Source organism: Anabas testudineus, chromosome 5, assembly GCF_900324465.2.
Source record: "Anabas testudineus chromosome 5, fAnaTes1.2, whole genome shotgun sequence".
Lineage (NCBI taxonomy): Eukaryota > Metazoa > Chordata > Actinopteri > Anabantiformes > Anabantidae > Anabas > Anabas testudineus.
In genome coordinates, this window is record NC_046614.1 from 3,525,747 (window position 1) to 3,544,968 (window position 19,222).

At 39.3% G+C, this 19,222-nt stretch overlaps 1 protein-coding gene across 1 annotated transcript in view; it reads left to right on the forward strand.

Annotated features, from left to right (window-relative positions):
- The window catches only part of LOC113151697 (receptor-type tyrosine-protein phosphatase gamma-like), a 353,442-nt gene that overhangs the window by 187,866 nt on the left and 146,354 nt on the right, over nucleotides 1-19,222 (forward strand). Inside the window, exon 3 of the mRNA XM_033325969.1 lies at nucleotides 13,514-13,696. Within this exon, the coding sequence (XP_033181860.1) occupies nucleotides 13,514-13,696 (183 nt within the window). The remainder of the gene's footprint in view (nucleotides 1-13,513; nucleotides 13,697-19,222) is intronic.

Below are 19,222 nucleotides of genomic sequence, written 5' to 3' on the forward strand. Positions count from 1 at the left end.
AAACAAACTAGCTTTTGGGTTTGACTTACATTTAGGACAATCTTGAAGTGAAGAAATAGGTATTGTCATTGATATGTGGATTAGTGTTTGTCCTCTCCGTCCTTCATAACGTGTCATGTGGAGAGATGATAAAGGTGAAAGGAGCTGGGTGTGGTGGAAATGACATTGCCTCGGTGGACATTACCTCAATGGAAGTCCAAAGGCGGGAGGTGAAACCTGCTGTAGTGCATGGAAGCATTTTGTTGTTCAGTCTCTTCACGCTCAGTTTGACAGTCAAATGGGATTAATGGTTGGCAGCAATGACAGAGAGCTCAGAGAGCTGCCTTTAGGCTTGATTAGCAGCCTAATTATAATTGTGGATAGTTTTTAATTTTTCTACAATTTTCTATAGTTTCCTCTTACTTTTTATTGTTTTATTGTTTTATTGTAGTTACAACTTAACTTGTAACTACAATATAGCATAGGGCAGTCAGGTCGCTGTACTGTCAGTCGACCTGTTCCATATCACCACAGGTCAGCCAATTTCATTGTCAGTTATAAATATTCTGTTTTGTTGCTGACTCTTTCAGAATGTAATGAAACTTTCCTGTTCTGATCTCTGGTAGAGTAAACCTACAGCTACACTGCTACACAGGAACTGATACATTTGTGCTAATGGTAAAAAAAAAAAAAAAAACAACAACTTTACCTATATGCATGTGCTTCTTAATCTGGAAGGGTTCAAGGCACCAGAGACCTGTTGTGAACTTAATTCGACTACTTTTATTTCTACTAAACAAATCAGGGTATAAATTTAGTTCAATTAAATTTTGGTACTGTAGTTCTTCTGATGGGAAAATGCAAATCACAATTCTCTCAAAGGAGATTTTACCACAAAGCTTTCGGCCAACAATGTGAGCTTAATATTATTGTGAATAGTGGGGGTTATACCAAGGGGACACAAATTGCGAGATTCGGATAAAAAAGGGTTTGAATACAAACAAGTAGCAAACAAGAGTGACAAAAGACAAAGTAACCACAAAAACCAGAGATGAAAAAACTAATTAACACCATATAATCACTTCTTAAGTTTCGGCACAAAACTCACAGGATAAACTTAAAGTCCATGGTCTAAGGGGTATTTCCAAGGTTCAAGAGAGGACAAATAAGGTTAAGCTAACAGCTACAAATTAACTAGAGTAGAGAATGGCTACTAACGAACAGGAAGCAGCAAACTGGCAAGTGGTGTTGAGTGAACATTAAAGGAGCCTTATCAGGTGCACAGGTGAAACTAATAAGGTGATAATGAGAGGGAGAGCAGGGGCAGAAAAATAAACTAACAGGGACAAGACAACTGAGGGATCGTAACACCAGCCTCAGATAAATATTAACTATAAAAAAATGGGATGGGGTTTGAAATGTGTGTATCTGTTTGTGTGGGCATGTGTGTATGTGTGTGACACTGGACAGCTGTGAAATAGACTGTGACAGTGCCTGCAACCAGACTTACTCCCTGATCCTGACTGCCCATGGCAACCCAAAAACCCCAGTGGCCTTCTGTCAACACACACCTCTTCTTCCCTCTCTGTCTCTGTCATGTTGTACCTCTCTGTCACACACACACATATTTTTGTATGGCAGTCAGTATGAGGGCACTCATTGACATAATGCATTCTCTAGAAACCTATCGTTGCGTAGGCCATGGAAATCTTCTTAGTTTTTTAATTCATTTTGTGTACTGCTTTACCCAAATCATCACAACCATCTGCCTCACCCTAAACTTTACCCTAACCAAAACCAAATTCTAACCCTAAAACCTAGTCTTAACCCCAAAATTGCTCACTCACATGTTGGGTTCATTTGCGTGCAAGCTGATCGCAACTGTTACACAGTTTTCACAAATAGGTGTATAAAGAAAAGGGCATTGCTACTTTTTAATGCAAAATGTTTTGAATGTGTTATAATTTGTTGTTATAGGCATATGATGTCTTCCTGAAACAGTTTGTAAAAAGATGATGCTTAATTTTTATACTTCTACTTTTATACTACTTTAGGTTCCAATAAGCCCAAATAGCAAAGAGAAATAAAAAATGCATATCAAATTAGAGCTTAGGTCTTAAGAGGTTACCCTTCTCTTTGTAAGGACCAACTAAAATGTCTTCACTTTGTAAAAAATGTCCTCAGTCTAATTGTTAGAAATTCATGTTGGTCCTCACAATGATAGCCATACACACACACACACACACACAAATTAACACATGCACATGACAGAGTTTAGCTTTACTTTATTTAATTAAGCCTGAGAGCCATTTCTGATTCTGCATTCTGAATTTTTCCAGCCCCGTGTGCACTCACACTGGCCAGCTCCTTCCCATCACTTACCAAGCAGAATGGATGGCTTTTCTGTTCAAGGTGACAGGAGTTAGCACCCATGAGGGTCTATATGCAACACCCACCTCCTTAAAATGCTGTTTGCTTTTTCTGAGCTTTATTTTTACATATTCACTCTTGACATATTTTCTTTATTTAATTTTGCTAGATTTCCAGACTTCATTTATTTATTTCTGCTTTGTTCTTAAACTACAATTGTCAGTTATGTTTTATTTATTCTTTAAAAAATTTTTTTGTTTATCAAGGTTTTCTTTGTTTCTTTGTATCTAACCACAACATCCAGTTTTCTCCTAGTATGTCATCGAAAGGCCTAAAAAAAAAAATCCCAGTTACCAATTAAGTTTAATGGAGAGTTTCTGATGTGCACATGTGGAACTAGAGACTGATCCCCATTTTATTTAGCCTTGCAGGGGGTGTATTGTTACTTTTGCATCACTCTTGTGGTACTGGTTATTCCTTATTATAGGCAGTGGGTACATTTCCCTCAGCTCCTCCCTCATATGTTGATGATTGAGTGCAATAATTGGTGATTCTGAGTGACAACCAATTTCTCTGAGAAGATAATGAGGCAGCCATTTTTAGCATAATGCTAACAGGCACTCTGAGAAATTAACACAATTAACCACTGCACCAGGCAACTCATTAGTTACATTTATTACTGTATTCCAGATTGCTTATTCATTAATAAAAATATTCACCAACTGATTTATGATTAAAAACAGTGAGTGACTTTTGGTGAATTCTGGGTGTATTTACTCATCTAGGTTTTCAGGATTCCAAAGGCATACCAGAGCTGAGCACTAAGGCATCAGTAAGAATTGTGTACTGTAGAAGAAAACATCTGTTTTTTATGGTGTCAAATTGTTTTGCCGTATGCCCAAATGGTCTTGGGGCTTAATGGATTCTGCAACAAAGCATTCAAACATATGTCCTGTAATAATGTAATGTAATGGGATAACACTGGGTAACCTTGTTCTGGGATCTTAATGCACCTGCACATCCACACAGTGCATTACATCATCTGCTGCTGTGCTCTCCATTTGGCAGAGCTGTCTCCTCCTCATTTACTTTGTTTTCAGTTTGCAGTGTAACTGAAGAGCTGTGAGCTGTGATTTGTTTAGTGATTGAGTTCAGTGTGCAGATTATTGTTTCTGATTATTGCAGACTGGGCAACAACTCCGCATGGAAAAACATTTACCAGAAAGATATATGTCTATTGCTCCTGTCAGGTTTAAGCACTGGATTAGTTACATTTGATACACAAGTCACTTCATATGCAAAAAAATATATATGCTAAATCATAAATTTCAGTTTTTTTGTTTAATAGAGATGTAGGTTGGTGATTATTCATAGTTGTTTTCGTCTGCGCAACAAAAAAAAAGAATGGACTACTTTAGGAAGGAGTGGAATACATGTGTTTGAGTATGTAGTGAACTGTGGGATTTGAATAATGTCACACATGAGCTCAATGACACCACCTAATCCAGATGTTACCACACTATTCAATGGCCATTATATTTTAACAGCACCATCGCAAGTACGTGCTAGGTATAGATACTAAAAACAGCCTAGTTAGGTTTAAAAAAATATATAATATCTTGGTCAGGTCAAGGACTCCATTGCCAGAGACACACAGGGTTCAGGAAAGTCTTTTAAATGTTTTATTAATAACCAGCAAACAAGGGAACAAGTCAAATGAGTACTGCAGAGAACACTACAGGAGGAGATGGTGTGGGGTGAATGTGGATGTCAGGGTGTGAACCGGAAGTGGTTGCTGACAGGAAGAGGTGGTATGTGTCACGGCCAATATGGCCAACCGGAGAGCACATGGAGCAGATGGAGACAGTGAAAGCCGGGAATGGCGGCTGGCAATAATGGAATGAGTCCAGGAGAGCAAAAGTACAATGACAGACAGTCCAAATCTTAACACAGATGATGATGACGGAAACCAAAGTCCAATACACAGTGTGCTAATAAAGTCCGGGGATATGTACAGGGGCAGAACAACAAAAAATCCAGCAGGCTATAATCTGTGTTCAGGGGCAATCCAGGTTATACACATTGAGAAAGTTCAAAGAGAAGTCCGGCAGGCAAAATTTACAACAGATGAGACAGTCTAGGTCAAAACACAAGGAGGTCCACACAGAGTCAAAGCAGGGAAAGGAACAACAAGGTAGAGAACAGATCGGGGGAAAACACTCAAGTAACAGAGGGGTAGACAGGAAGCAGGGTCAGGTCAGGTAGGTCTGGTTAGGGGAATCAAACAGAGACAGGGTCGAAAGGGTTCAGGTCCAGGAAGGGGAAATCACACCGATACAAGTCCAGTACTGTGAGCAGGGGGAATGACAGGGAGCAAGCAGAACTCACATTACACGAGGGTCAGGCAAGAGACAGGGTCCAGGACAGGCAGAGTCCAAAATATCCAAAATAGCAGTCCAAGAGAAACGCTGGATGGTATCCAGGGGTTGAGAATAGACTATCTGGCAAGGGAGAAAGGCAAATAGGTCTGTATATATAGTTCGGGGGAAACCAGGTGCAGCCACTCAGGTGAGACCTGTCTTATACATTCAGAAATTGTCAGTTCCTCCTCCCCTTACAGAGCGGGGAGGAATTGTAAATTCATGGCCACAGGCAGAAAGGATCTCTGTGGCGTTCTGTGGAGCTCTTAATGTTGATCAGTCTATGGCTTGAACATGCCCCTCTGTCCAGGATTGAGAGGAGTTTGGACAGCATCCTCCTCTCAGCTACAACATATAGAGGGTCCAGCTCAAGCCCCAAAACAGAGTCAGCCCTCCTGATTAGTTAGTTCAGCCTGCTAGTGTCTGCCACCTTCATGTTGCTGCCCCAGCAGACCACAGCATAGAATATGACACTTGCCGCCATAGACTCATCCACAGAACATCCACAGCATGGTGCTGCAGATGTTGAAGAACCTGAGCCTCCTCAGAAAGTACATCCTGCTCTGAGCCTTTTTTTTTTTACAGTGCTGATAGGTTCTTTATCCAGCCCAGTTTGTTGTCCAAGTACACTCCCAAGTATTTGTACTCCGATACTTTTTCCACCCAAGAGGAACTCTCTCCAGATGCAGGCTGAGGTTGAAGATATGTTGGAGAATGCCACATAGCTAAGGACCACAGGCTTTCAGTACCCTTAAACTGATTCCATCTGGCCCTGCAGCCTTTGTGGGGTGAAGCCTGTTCAACTCTCTACTCACCTGATCTGCTGAGATGGACTTCAAGTGGGTGGTGGCTGACTTGTGTTGGGGAGGTACTGAGGAGCCTGTAGTTAAGTGCATGGGTTTCTGAGGCTCAGCCTGGAATCTATTGAAAAAAATTGTTTTCCCAGTCTACCTTCCCCTCAGTCACCTGATTGCTGGACTTGTAGCCAGCAACCAGGTGGTGTTGTTATGCTGAAGGCTTCGTGCCAGTTTCCTCCTGTAAGCCTCCTTTCCCTATCTGATCCTGACAGACAGCAGTCTCTGGACCCTCCCTGTCACCTGACCTAAATGCCTTCATTTTGTCATTCAGGATGATTTGTATGTCCTTGGTGACCCAGGGCTAGTTGTTGGGAAAGCAGCAAATAGTTTTCGTGGGTATGTGGGTGTCCACACAAAAAATAATGTAATCAGTGATGCAGTCTGTCAGTTCAGTATGAGGTTCACAGAGGGTCTTCCAGACTGTATCTTCAAAGCATGCCTGCAGGGCTGTCCACCTTTTTACCGTTTTAACAGTGGCAGGCTGGCTCTGAGCCAAAGGTGAGTACTGTGGAAGGAGATGTACCAGGTTTTGGATAATGAAAACAACGTCCTACAATAAGAGATGTTTACTTCAAGCAATATAAACGCCATATATGATAAATATTTGCCCTTTACTGTTACTATTACTATTACTATTTTGGATAGAGTATGAGTAGATTAAGACTGTTTCTCGCAAGACAGAGGGTAAAATGTGCTGGAAAACTCACACTCTCTCAAATACACAAACACACACACACACGCACGCACACACACACACACACACACACACACACACACACACACACACACACACACACACACACACACACACACACACACACACACACACACACACTCTAACAGCAGGCCCAGACAGAAGGGGAACAAAGTGAAGGTACACATGACCATAACCCATAACTAAATATAGTCTCAGAGCTGCTGTTGGAAAGTCAATGGTAAAGTGTGCAGGCAACAGTGAGGATGCACCGTGGTAATGATATTAAATGATATTAACAAATAAAAAACTTGCTGATAGAGCATACAGAGGCACACATAAACTTCAAAATTTCTGTGAATTATGTTGACTTTTTCTCCTTCTGGACAGAATCAACTCATGGAACCTTCTCAAATTCCTACTGACTTCACAAACTGCTGGCTTTGCACACACAGCAGGTGTAGTTAGGTTTAGTTTAAATATATAAAAAGTATATACCATGTTTTAAATCGTGTTAACAGAGGACATGAGGTTGGCTGGTGTTAGGGTAGAAGATGCTTATGATAGAGTTAGGTGGAAAAGGATGATTCACTGTGGCGACCCCTGATGGGAAAAGCCGAAAGAGAAGTAGAAGATATACCATGTTTTAAATATTCAATCTATAAATAGGGACTGATAGTTTTAGTTTATTTTTTTATACTTGTTGTACTAATTTATTTATTTTTAACTTAACAGATTTCACTATGTATAGTATAGTCTGACCATCCTGCAGTTACTGCAACAGCTGCTGTACCAATATACAGTACATCCATTCATGTTAATTCTACCTTTAATAGTATGTTTAACTGAATTTATATTAGTAATTGTGGTGATGTGTATTCTTGTCAAATTTCCCATTGTTCACAGAAACTAACTTTCTTTCCAGGCCTCTGTCTCTTTTCCTCACTTTTAAAGGGGAGGAAAGGAATTTAAGTGATTGGCCATTAATGAAAATACCTCAACTCCACCTGCTCATAAAGCATTCCTCCTAGTAAAAATTTATTTTGCAGGTCTTCCACATTGCGCCTGGTTATACCTGGCTCTGCCTTGTAAAACGTACAGCAGTGGTCACGAAAATTGAAAAAGGACACAACCACAAACCTTCACCTGAAGAGTTTGAGGTGTGTTTTGACTGCAGGAAATAAAGCCTTTATGTGTTTTATGCTGAATTCAGCAAGGTGAAAGGAACCATTACCTTTTAATGGGCTTTATTCAATGATAGTAAGCATACACTAAGCTAATAATAGTGAATCTGTTAATGTGTCTAATTATGTAATGAAGGTGAAAATTAAGCATTACAATCCTTGTTTGAGATTGAACTCAATGCAGTGAGGATTGAGTGCTGATACCTCTCCAAAAGGAAGAGATGGCATTCACACTGAACATAATGAGAGGCAGGCGGTAGAGGAAGTGCTACCACACAGAGGAAAGCTAACATTAGCCAAGATTAACTGTCATTCAGGTAAACACAGTGAAGCTGGAGTGGAGGGGAAGAAATCGTGTTGCTTTGATGCAACTTCCATTTCAGATTGTCAGCAGCTCTCAGATAAGAGAGCCTGCTCTTAATCGCTGTCAGTTATTTACTTTGTAAATACACCTGGCTGCCTCTTCTGACCTTTGAGAGAGTTTGAGGCTTTTCAGTCAATTAAAAAACACTTTTGAAGCAGATGCTGTGCTGGCGACCTTGTTCACTTTCCACTGAAAAACCTGCCACCATTCCAATTTGCAGCATAAACAAACCACAATTATAACTGCAAGCATCTGAAGACAAAAGCTATCTTATACACAAAGCCAAAAAAAAAGAAAAACACCTTTGGCAGAAATTTGCTGTCAGAAAGAAAATCGGAAAAACTCGAGAAGAACAGTGAAATCAAGATGTGCCTTATGAGAAAAAGGACAGGAGGGAGGCTGGGGGAAGAGGGAAGAAAACACAGAGTAATCTTTAATGCTGATTTATGTTATGTCCAGGAAAAATGACTCATCCTTGCCATATGTCCATCTATTACAATTAAAAACTCACATCATAAAAGGTTTCCTCAAGTGTGGAAATAACAAGAATGAAAGAGACAGAGAGCTTTGAGTGGTGTGTCTTTTCTCAATTTGGCAAGTAGGGTCCTCCCAGCAGGCACTAAGAGATCTCCTCTCCCAACACTGATTCCATCAGGATTAGTCAGAAAATGTCAGAAATCAATGCTCTTGGGAGTTGGCCTCTATGTCGAGGATTTGGAAGAAGCTTGAATTTGGAGAATAACCAGTCCAGGGGTATTAGGTATTGTAGATGAACACAAGTTAATCTGGAGGGAAAGTATTGCAGGTTGGAGAATGACAATTTATTCACATTTGCTGTCTGGAGCAAGGTAACAGTGCACAAAACACTGTGGGGTCTTTGTTTGTGCCAAAGAAAGCTGGTTATGGACTAGCTCATTTATTGTAAAATTATTATTAATATTATAACTGTCCCCTGATGTGACAGAGAGCACATCACTGAAAAATGTTTGAATGTTTGGAAGTATTTTAAGGGATATATTTTGAGTTTTTCTGTGTTTTGTTTTTAGATCACACTTGCTTGATGTAAACTCCTTCTTCACACATGCAGCCAGTGCTAACGCATAATGAAAAGAGCGAAGATATTTTTAAGGGTTCAGCAGCGTTTTGTGAGTCCATCTATTCGATCTATTGAGGATAGTGCTTTAGAAGCCATGCTAGTTTCCTCTTCCCTTTCCTCCTTTACCTTTGCACTCCTTCAAATTGCTGCATTCAGCAGAAATTAGCTCTATTAAAAGGAGTGGCTAATCACATCAAGTCTTCCCCTCCACTGTATTTGTTGGCCAGGCTGTGGGTGTCTGGATCTATAGATAATGCTAGCCTTATATGAAAGCCAGACCACCTTAATCAATAGCCCCTAGGAAAGGACAGAGATGGAGGAGAGAAAAAGGAGAACAGGATGCCGCCTAATTCAATAAAATAGACATTACCCGCTGCTCGCAACGTGCCTGGGCATGAGTAATCATAGACAAATTCATTTTAGAGCCCAGGAGCCCAGTATTGCTTTCAATTAGGGGCAGCGATTACTGCGAGTGGGGTGCATATAGTGGGAGCTAGTGTGAGTCAGTATGAGAAGGAGGAGACATAGAGAAGGAGAGGTTCAGACAGAGCTCGGATCAGATACTTTTGACACTGCAAATTTGTAGTCGAGGTCATATTCAGACATACTGCACAACTGGTTTAGTTGGTGAAATGCCTCACTTAACCCTATGAAATGTTGATGATCATCCATCCATACTTTATTTGTTACTATTATTGATTATCATTACAACCGTGAAGTTTTGTTTTTCAGTGACTGATAAATAAGGACATTGTGAGATTGTACTAATGGTGCACTGGCTAAATAGTAAATTAAATAAAATATGGAAGAAAGATTTCAATCCAAAACTGCGAACAGTGCTGTTGAAACCTGAAAGACCATAAAAGAAAGGCAAACACTAAGGAGCTGATGGATTTCTTTTACTTTGACTACTTTTTTGTCACCAACAAAACATTTCCAGAGCTAATAGAGCAGATTAAACCCCACATATAGAAAATGTGACTGCTTAGTGTTACATTTAATTTTTTTTCTGCCATTAAAGAAAACATTCACAATTATCTTAACACAGTAGATAAACAACTACTTCACTGTATTTTTTATAAAAAATAATGTTGTTAGCTAAGGAAAGTTTGGAAAAAAACAAAAAAACAAGACACTGTGCGCTACAGACATAATGTCTGTGCAGATGCTGTGGCAGTGGATGACTTACAATTCATGGAGTATAAATGTCTTCATTTTGTTCTTATGGATGCATTTGCTGTATCAAGTGCAACTTATCTAAAGCATAAATAGCTACAATATTTTTTTTTTTCTTTTAACAAATTTAACAGACAACACTACTTTGCTAATAAAAACATTTATATTTCTGTAGACTGATAAATGGTCTCATGGATTTCTAAAGGGATCTTTTGAAGCTGGAAGTTTGGTCTGGTATTTTGCTGTGTGATGACTGTTGTGAATTTTATAGATAACAGCTGGATATGTCGACTTTCAGCAGACATAGAACAACATTAGTATTTATTTGTTCACCTGAGTGACATGAATAGTCCAATATTCACTCCAGTTGTAATGCAGGTGATTCTTTCATTATGACTGGTTTTAAAGCAGTATCTAACTCATAACAAGATTAACACACTAACAACATATTAAGAGACTGAGATATGAACAAATTGTATAGTGGTTGGGATTTCTCAAGAGGGTCGAACCTCATATGTCATAGCAACTACTACCCTTTAAATAAATAGATTGATACATCACATATCTGGTCTCTCAATCATTATAGATACACCAGTGTTTTGTGGGCCACAGTAGTAGTAGTGTTCTAAAGCCTGATGGATGAGTTGGGCATTTGAGATTCAATTGGTATTTTGTTGGAAAATATGATAAACATGATTTTTACAAGAACTCAGAAATAACTAGCAAACCACCAGCCTCAGTAATTCTTTCATTTACTGATAAACAAAAGCACTGCTGAAGAATTGTCCAGTGTTGGTGGAGGTCTGTGGCTCTCTGAGGGTGCTCTTGTTTTGATTGCGTTGTTACAGGAATACATGCATGAATCTTCTCTTACTTTCCATTCACTGTGATGCTCACACTGAGACATGAAGAATATGAGTCCAAGTGAATATGTATGTCTGATGACAAGTAGATGGTTTCATTCCCATGGATCTTAATGATTATATGAGCACACTTTTTTTTCTGAAACTTTTCTTCTTTTTTAAATTGAATATAATGAAATACAGCTGTGGATAATCACTTAGTGTTATAGAGAAAGTGCAATAGAAAAATAGTAAAATGATAAACAAGAAAATTCCGACAATAGATATACACAAGCAGATGGAAGGTCAGTGCCCTGGAAACAGTAAGAAGAAAACACAGTGTAGACAGACAGACAGACAGAAAGACAGCTCACTTTAAGCTACAAAGTGTAACTTAACCTAGTGCTAGTATGTTACTAGTACTAAATTACAGTAAATTGTCACAATTTAGGGGAAAGGGACAAGGCAGGCATGAGTGAAAAACTAGATTTATTTAGGGTAAACCACACAAAACAGGGAACTAAGGGGGGTGTCAACGGACACTGCCAAAACACGAGGACAAAGTAACAACATAAAACTACCAATATGGCAGAGAACAAAGTAACAAACAAGAAACCAAAGTACAAAAGAAAACCACTGCCACATGGCAGGCAGACAACTCACTGAAACTGGTAGCTAAAGTCCAAATGTTCAGGGGGGCAAAGTCCAGAGGATCCAGGGGGGAAGAGAACAGGGCTGAGGAGGATGGCTAGGAGCAGGGCTAATAGCAGGAGCAGCATTGGTTACAGGTTGATAGCAGGCTGGAAACTGTTTAAGGAATGATGGTTGGTAGCAGGCAGGTGAACGACGACAATCTGACAGCAGTGAGAGGACTGAGGAGAGTTTTTGTAGGGAGAGGGTGACACAGGTGGAGCCAATGTGCAATTAATTACTGGGAGCAGAGGGAGAGAAGTGGCTGGTGGGTGGAGACCGGAGGGAGAGGGAGAGGAAGAACTGTAGAAAATCCACAGCTGGCTGGGTGCCAGGCCGAAACGGTGACAGTAAATAAGAAGATGTGAAACTTACAAATCAAGCAAAAATACTTGCTGTACCTTGCATCACTGCCAGACTCTACTGTGAGTCTTAATTCACTGTCGACAGCACCTTTTCCAAGATAAATTGGGACCTACAGTAGTTCTACTAAAAAAAGAAAAAAAAAGTATCATGAAGCAACTGTAGATTTAAACAAACCAAAAAAAAAAAAAAAAAATTATCAAAAGATAATCACATACAAACCCAGCGTGCACAGTAATCCTCGTGATCCTATACAGGAGTCTGTATAGAAACAGTATGGAAACAAAGTTCACCTTTCTAACTACATTTGGAATGCATTTGCAGTGGCCCACAGTATAAGCACACTATAAAACAGCCTGTCAAAATCCCCTATTGAAAACATCTTTTTTGTATCTGTGTGTGTATGTTTTATATTGTATGTACACCCTTTAATTCAAAAGCAATACACCTTGCCTTTTAGTCATGTCTCAATAAAAACTGCTTTTAACCGCCCATGTCTCATTGTCCACTAGAGAGCTCAACTAGTTTCTGCTGACAGGATAATTATAGGTCTGTGCTGTTCACAAACTGCTTGAATGGGAATGGCACAGAAGCAAAGCAGCTCAGAGCCTGACACAAAGCAAAAAATGTAGGGCTGAATGTGGAACAATTGTTTAGGGTCATGTGGCCTTTTATCCAGGTTTGTCTATCACATAGAAACTCAACTCTGAGATAGGCATCAGTATGCAGTCACAAGAAAACAAAGAAGAAGAGAATGATAAGATGCAGACAGGAATATGGTATAACTGTTGTGTGTGGTTATACATAAAAACACCCTTATGAGTAAATGCTGGTACCTGTGACATTTTATTCCTGGCTTTCTGTCTGACTATCTTTCTCTCACAGCCTCTGCAAAAAGTGACTCCTCTGGACTAAGTCTTTAACTCTGTGGACATTTACTGTCAGAAGATGTCTCTTCACACTCACACACACACACACACACACACACACACACACACACACACACACACACACACACACACACACACACACACACATCAGCTTCCTTACAACTCCTGTAGGTTTTAGGGTTCCCTATCAGCTCAGTAACGACATGACTGACAGTGACTAGAGGGAAGTTGACTGAGGAGAAGATGAGAAAGAGGTCAATCATGTCAAACCCGATATATAATTTATTTTATACATATCACGCTCAAGAAGGCAGCCTGGGACAAGCCATGGCCTCAGAATAATGACATTTGGAAAATTTACATTTACCACATGAATGAGCAGTATTTTCAGCAGATGCTTCTGGTTTTGGGCTAGTTATATTTATTCTGTGAGCATGTTTAATTGGAATTCAAATGACTACACACTGTCAGCTGTTTTCAGAGGACATGAGATGGTTGTGAAATGTAATTTTTCCGTGTTATAGTATTCTTAATTTCATACTGTCTCCTAATGCAGAGACCATGTTGTTTTTCTTTTGTCTTCCTCAGGCGTTTATGGCCCTGACGAGGGATGGGCATCTAGCTACCCAGAATGCAGAGAGAGAAATCAGTCGCCAATTAATATTGTGGACCAGGATACCAAAGTATCTGCAGAATTTCAGGAACTGACACTGGAGGGCTTTGACACTGAATCCTCTAATAAGACATCTATGAAGAACACTGGCAAAACAGGTACAGTGACATGAAAAAAGGCTCCACTTGCTGGTTAATTTGGCTTTAGTTTATACAATTTACATTTGTATGCACTTTTATCTGCACATATATTGCCTCAAATGCTTAAGGCAAGAACCCCATTTTTATGTACAAAATAGGTACATTTTTTGAGTTCCTAATGCACCAAATGATCATTCAGTGTGTGACACATCTGGACTGCAGACAGGCTAGTTTAGCACCCAGACTACTACTGAGCCATGCTGCTGTAATATGCGCAAAATGTAGTTTGTTATTGTCTGGATGGTAGCCAGCTGACATCCTCTATGTACTGTATCATTCAGCATTAATGTGGTCTCACCCCTTCTATTTACTAATGCACCCACAAAACCATCACAGATGTTTGCTTTAGAACTGGTTGTTGATAAATCAGATGGTCATTGGGGAGGCCACAGCATCCATAATTTCCAACAGAAATTAGGCATTTTGACTTGTCAGACCACAGGACCGTTTTCCTCTTCACCTCAGTGTAAGGATTCAGACCACTATCAGGCACAATAGGAAATGACAGGATATGACTGGTTTTACAGATTTATTTTAAAAGGCTAGAAGGAAAATGAGGGAGATAAAGGGATGTATCGGACTGGAAGCAGGTGATCACGGTATTGTTAATAATAGAGCCAAAAACCTGGAGGTTGGCAAGGAGGTTAATCTTGAGAGAAGAGGGCAGCTGGTGTGGGCAGGGTGGCTAGAGAGTTAAGTGGCAGCTGCGGCAGGTTAGGCTAGAGTGGTGAGCGGCAGCCGAGGCAAGTTACAAATACTGAAAATTGCTAATCATTGTTACACTACATATAGTTCTTATTTTCAAAATACACAAATTTACTTTTAGTAAAATCTGTTACAAAAAAATTGTCATCCGCAAATATTTTCATGGGAAAATATTCATTTTTATGGAAAAAGAATTTGAATCTTGAACTTTAAAAAATTGATGTTTTGAGAGGCAGAGCTGATCAGAGATCTGGAAACAGGCAGCATTCCTAAAACTACAATTTTTTTAGTTTTATCACTGTAGCAATTTGATGGTGCAATTAATTAATCAGCAATTAAAAATGACAGAACTATTAAAGGAAGAACAAAATAATCTTTTCATATGTTTTATTTTATTTTAACCATCATATTGTGTAATATGATAGTAATAAACAGCCACAGTGTTACGTTGCTCAAAGAAATGCTGCCAGTAATTTACACACATGGACAAAATTGTTGGTACCCTTCCATTAAAGAAAGAAATACCCACAAAGGTCACTGAAATAACTTAAAACTGACAAAAGTAATAATAAATATATATTATAAAAATTTATTTACAAAAAATTAACTCATGAAAATCAGACATTGCTTTGAGTTCTGGTTCTTTTTTAAAAACAATCTAATGAATGCGGCCTGGACAAAAATTATGGTCCACTTAACTTAAAATTTAGTTGCACAACCTTTTGAGGCAATCACTGCAAGCAAGCGTTTTCTGTAACTCTCAAAAAGAGCACCTCCTCACAAGCAAACTGCTCCAGCTGTCTCAGGTTTGAACGGTACCTTCTCCAGACTTTATGTTTTAGCTCTTTTCAGAGATGTTCAATTTAATTTAGATCAGGGCTCATAGAAGGCCACTTAAGAGTAGCCCAATGATTTGTTCTTAGCTATTCTTGGATGGTTTTAGTTGTTTTTTAGGGCATTATCTTCTTGGAGCACTATGATCTGTGACAAAGACCAAGCGTTCTGACACTGGGCAGCATATTTTGCTCCAAATTGCATTAAGTCTTGAGATTTCATTGCACCCTGCACAGATTTAAGACACCCTGTGCCAGATGGAGCAAAACCGCCCCAGAACATAACCAAACCTCCTTTCGTGTTTCACAGTAGGTACAGTGTACTTAACTTTGTGTGCTTTATTTTTGCATCTGTGAACATAGAGCTGATATGACTTGACAAAAAGTTCCAGTTTTGTCTTATCTGTATGAAATACTTTCAGATAAGACAAAGATCAGAAGTTTTGTGGGGGTTTTTTTATGATTTGCTTTAGTGTAGTCCTCCTTGGTCATCTTCTATTAAATCCACTTTGGCTTAAACAGTGACTGATGTTGTGATCTAACTCTGATGTACCTTGACCTTGGATTTTACCTCTAATCTCTATGGAAGTTATTCTGGGCTCCTTAGTGAACATTTGTATTTTCTTTCCTGTCTCTTCTATTTGTCATCAATTTTCCTCTTATGGCCATGTACTAGGAGGTTGGCTACAGTCCCATGGATCTTAAACTTCTGAATAATAGGTTCAACTGTAGTCACAGGAACATCAAGCTGCTTGGAGATGGCCTTACAGCATTTACCTTTAACATGTTTGTCTATCATCTTTATTTCTAATATCCTTGTAAAACTCTCCTTAGCTTTCTGTGGTTCATGTTGAGTGTGGTGCACACCATAAACAGCACAGTGACCACTTTTCACTTTTTAAATAGACAGAGTGACTGATTACAAGACAACACAACACAACACAACACATTAGTTTAACATGTCCCTGTGGTCAAATTACTTTTCTAGGGGTAATATTTTTATTGTCCATTTCATTAGTTTTTAAAAAGCTTCTGTTGAACCACAATTCAAAAGCAATGTGTGATTTTGATTTATTATTACTTCAGTTTCAAGTTATTTCCATGATTATTGTGTTTTTTTTATTATTATTAACAGAGGTGTACCAACAATTTTGTCCATGTGTGTATGATCCAATGTTTATAACAAAATATTGTTGTGACAGGTAGGTTGAAGAGAGTGTGACACCACCAGTAAATTAAACTCTTATTGGTAGGTATGTCCATATCAAATGTGTCTTGCATAACTTCTCTATACATGATTATACCACAAGACAGGTGCAATATTCAGCAAGTCATTTATATAAAGATTACAGAGCCCATTTTCATTCAGACATGCTGTAAACCATATTAGAGCAAGTGCCATGGCAGGTGCCATTGCCTGTAGGATTCAACACCTGGCTGCCTGCATTCTGCTTCCTCTTGGCATCTTCAAGACCCTTCTTGTCAGCCACAGGTATTTTTTACAATTTCAGGTTGTCACTAAGATGGATGATCACTTCCCCTCAGTGGTGAAATTGAGTTGAAATGCTTTCAAGAGGCACAGGCCACAGGTGGTTGGCATTGCAGTAGACAAGGTAGAAGTAGCACAGCTGTGTTTTTACCAAAGTGATGTTTTACATCCCATTATTTCTCTGAAGGGTGTGTGAGTCATACAAAATGTATCATCATGAAACATACTGTATTTAAATTACATTTAAATTATTTGAAAATAGGTTTACCGTAGCTTCATTTAACCAATGTTTGTTTTGTAAAAAATTAAATTTTTCAAATGCAACTGGTGTGCATGAAATTATATGGTGCTTTTAAAAAACTCACTTCTAAACTAATAATAGTTTATGTAAAAAAATGACAGATTTGTACATGGACATATGTTTTGACAATTCTGAGACAACAGAAAGAATAAGTGTTCAAATTTAGTTTGTAGATCTCGCATTGGGCCTGAACTACTGTTTCCAGTGTGTAAGTCATGCATGTTGTTTGGCCATCCTTCCTGTCCTCTCCCTAGCACCCCAAAGTATTATGAGGGAACAAGAACAGCCAGGCCCTACTCTGCACTGCAGCCTTGTTTGGCAACAACACCACACTGCTTCCTGCTTTGGTGCTCAAAAAAAAAAAACTAGCATTTTCCTGGGAAAACAGTTTCAAACAAATTAAACAATCACATGCAGTTTATTCAGCCAGTGGTGCATGGAACAATATACTATGATCTGTTTATAATAGCCAAGTGGTAAATGAAATGAGTCATGAGTGTAATATAGAACATGAGAACCAGCCCTAAGGCTAGCACAAAAAACAATTCTTGTACAAGCAGTATGAGCTGTGCAAGACTGTGGATACTAATAAGTAGGGAGTTGTATGCTGTGACAGTGTAATTTTAAGACTTTTTTAAGGAGAAGTAATGTGTATACAAAATAAAGAATGGAGGAAAGAACTAGCTAACTAACAAAGGGGGTTATGTTTGGATTTTGGTGAAACCAGGGTCTATCTTTTGGCACCAGCATTTCTATCTACACACTAGATTCTCCATATTGAAACAGGCTAATTTCCTGGATATTTGCGGAGCTGAGCTAGGGCTCTAAATATTGCAGGATCATAATGTGTTAATTGTTCTCTCCAACCCTTTCTGTCCAGTTTGTAGATTGTTTTGTAGGAGATTCCATATTATTGCTATTATTATTTTGTGTAAAGTCTTGTGGCAATTGCTCAGACTGTTTATGATCCACTCAGTATGATTTACTATTTGTCTGCCTTGTTTTGAGGTTTTGTTGAATTTCTGTAAAGTTTCTGGTGTGGATACATGTATTTGAATGATGGACATTTGTAATTTGAATTGAAGAAAATCAAATACATTGCTCAAAAAAAATTGAGGGAACATACAATCATTCCAAGTCCGCCCATCACACTTCTGGGATATCAAGGCAGGCAGGGTTGAGCAGGCAGGGTTGAGCAGGCAGGTTCAGTAACAAGCAGGGAACACAGGCTGGGAACACAGGCTGGAAACAGGTTGGGGAATGAAGACGATCTGACAGGGGGAGAAGGACTGAGGAGAGTTTTTGTAGCCTGACGGGGACAAAGGTGAGTCCAAGTTGCAGCTGATTGCTGGGAGCAGAGGGAGAGAAGTGGCTGGTGGGCGGAGTCCAGAGGGAGAGTGAGAGAGGAAAATCCAAGGTTGGCCCAGGCAGAAAACGTGACAAAATGTGCTAGTGCTTCTTAAATATGCAACATGTGGTATTTCAGCTGTAGCTCCCCTGCAGTTCAATTTTATATTGAACTAGTGTTGTGTCCCCCTATTGCCATTATATTAACACACCAGTTTACACAACAGTTAGCACACCAGCCCCAATATTTATACATACATATATACAATAAATGTGTTAATTGGGACAAAAAATTATGGTTTTGCTATCATTAGCTGCTATGAAAAAAGCTGGCAAAAAGCAGGCTAGAAGAGGTCAGCATAAATCTAAATAGTTTTGTTGTTTTGCTCTTTAATGACCTGTTACCTGTGTTACTCCTCTAACAGTAAGTTGAAACTAAGCACTGACACTATTTACAGTAGGTCTGCAAGGATTCCTTCTTTCTCCAGGAACTGTCTGCATACTCTCGACACCTAATGCTGGACATTGTCATGCACCAGGAGAAACCCAGGACCCACTGCAACAGCATAGGGTCTGACAATGGGTCCAAGGATTTCATTCTGACACGCTATGACACTCAGGGTGTCATTGTAGCCTGTAGAGGTCTTTGTGTCCCTCAAAGGATATGTTTTCCCAGATCTAGATCCTAGAAGCTGTCTCTTGAAATCTCTTGAGACTGTGCTGGGAGACACAGCAAACCTTCTGGCAATGGCACTTATTGATGTGCAGTTGTGGAGGAGTTTGACTGCCTGTGCAACTTATGTAGGGTT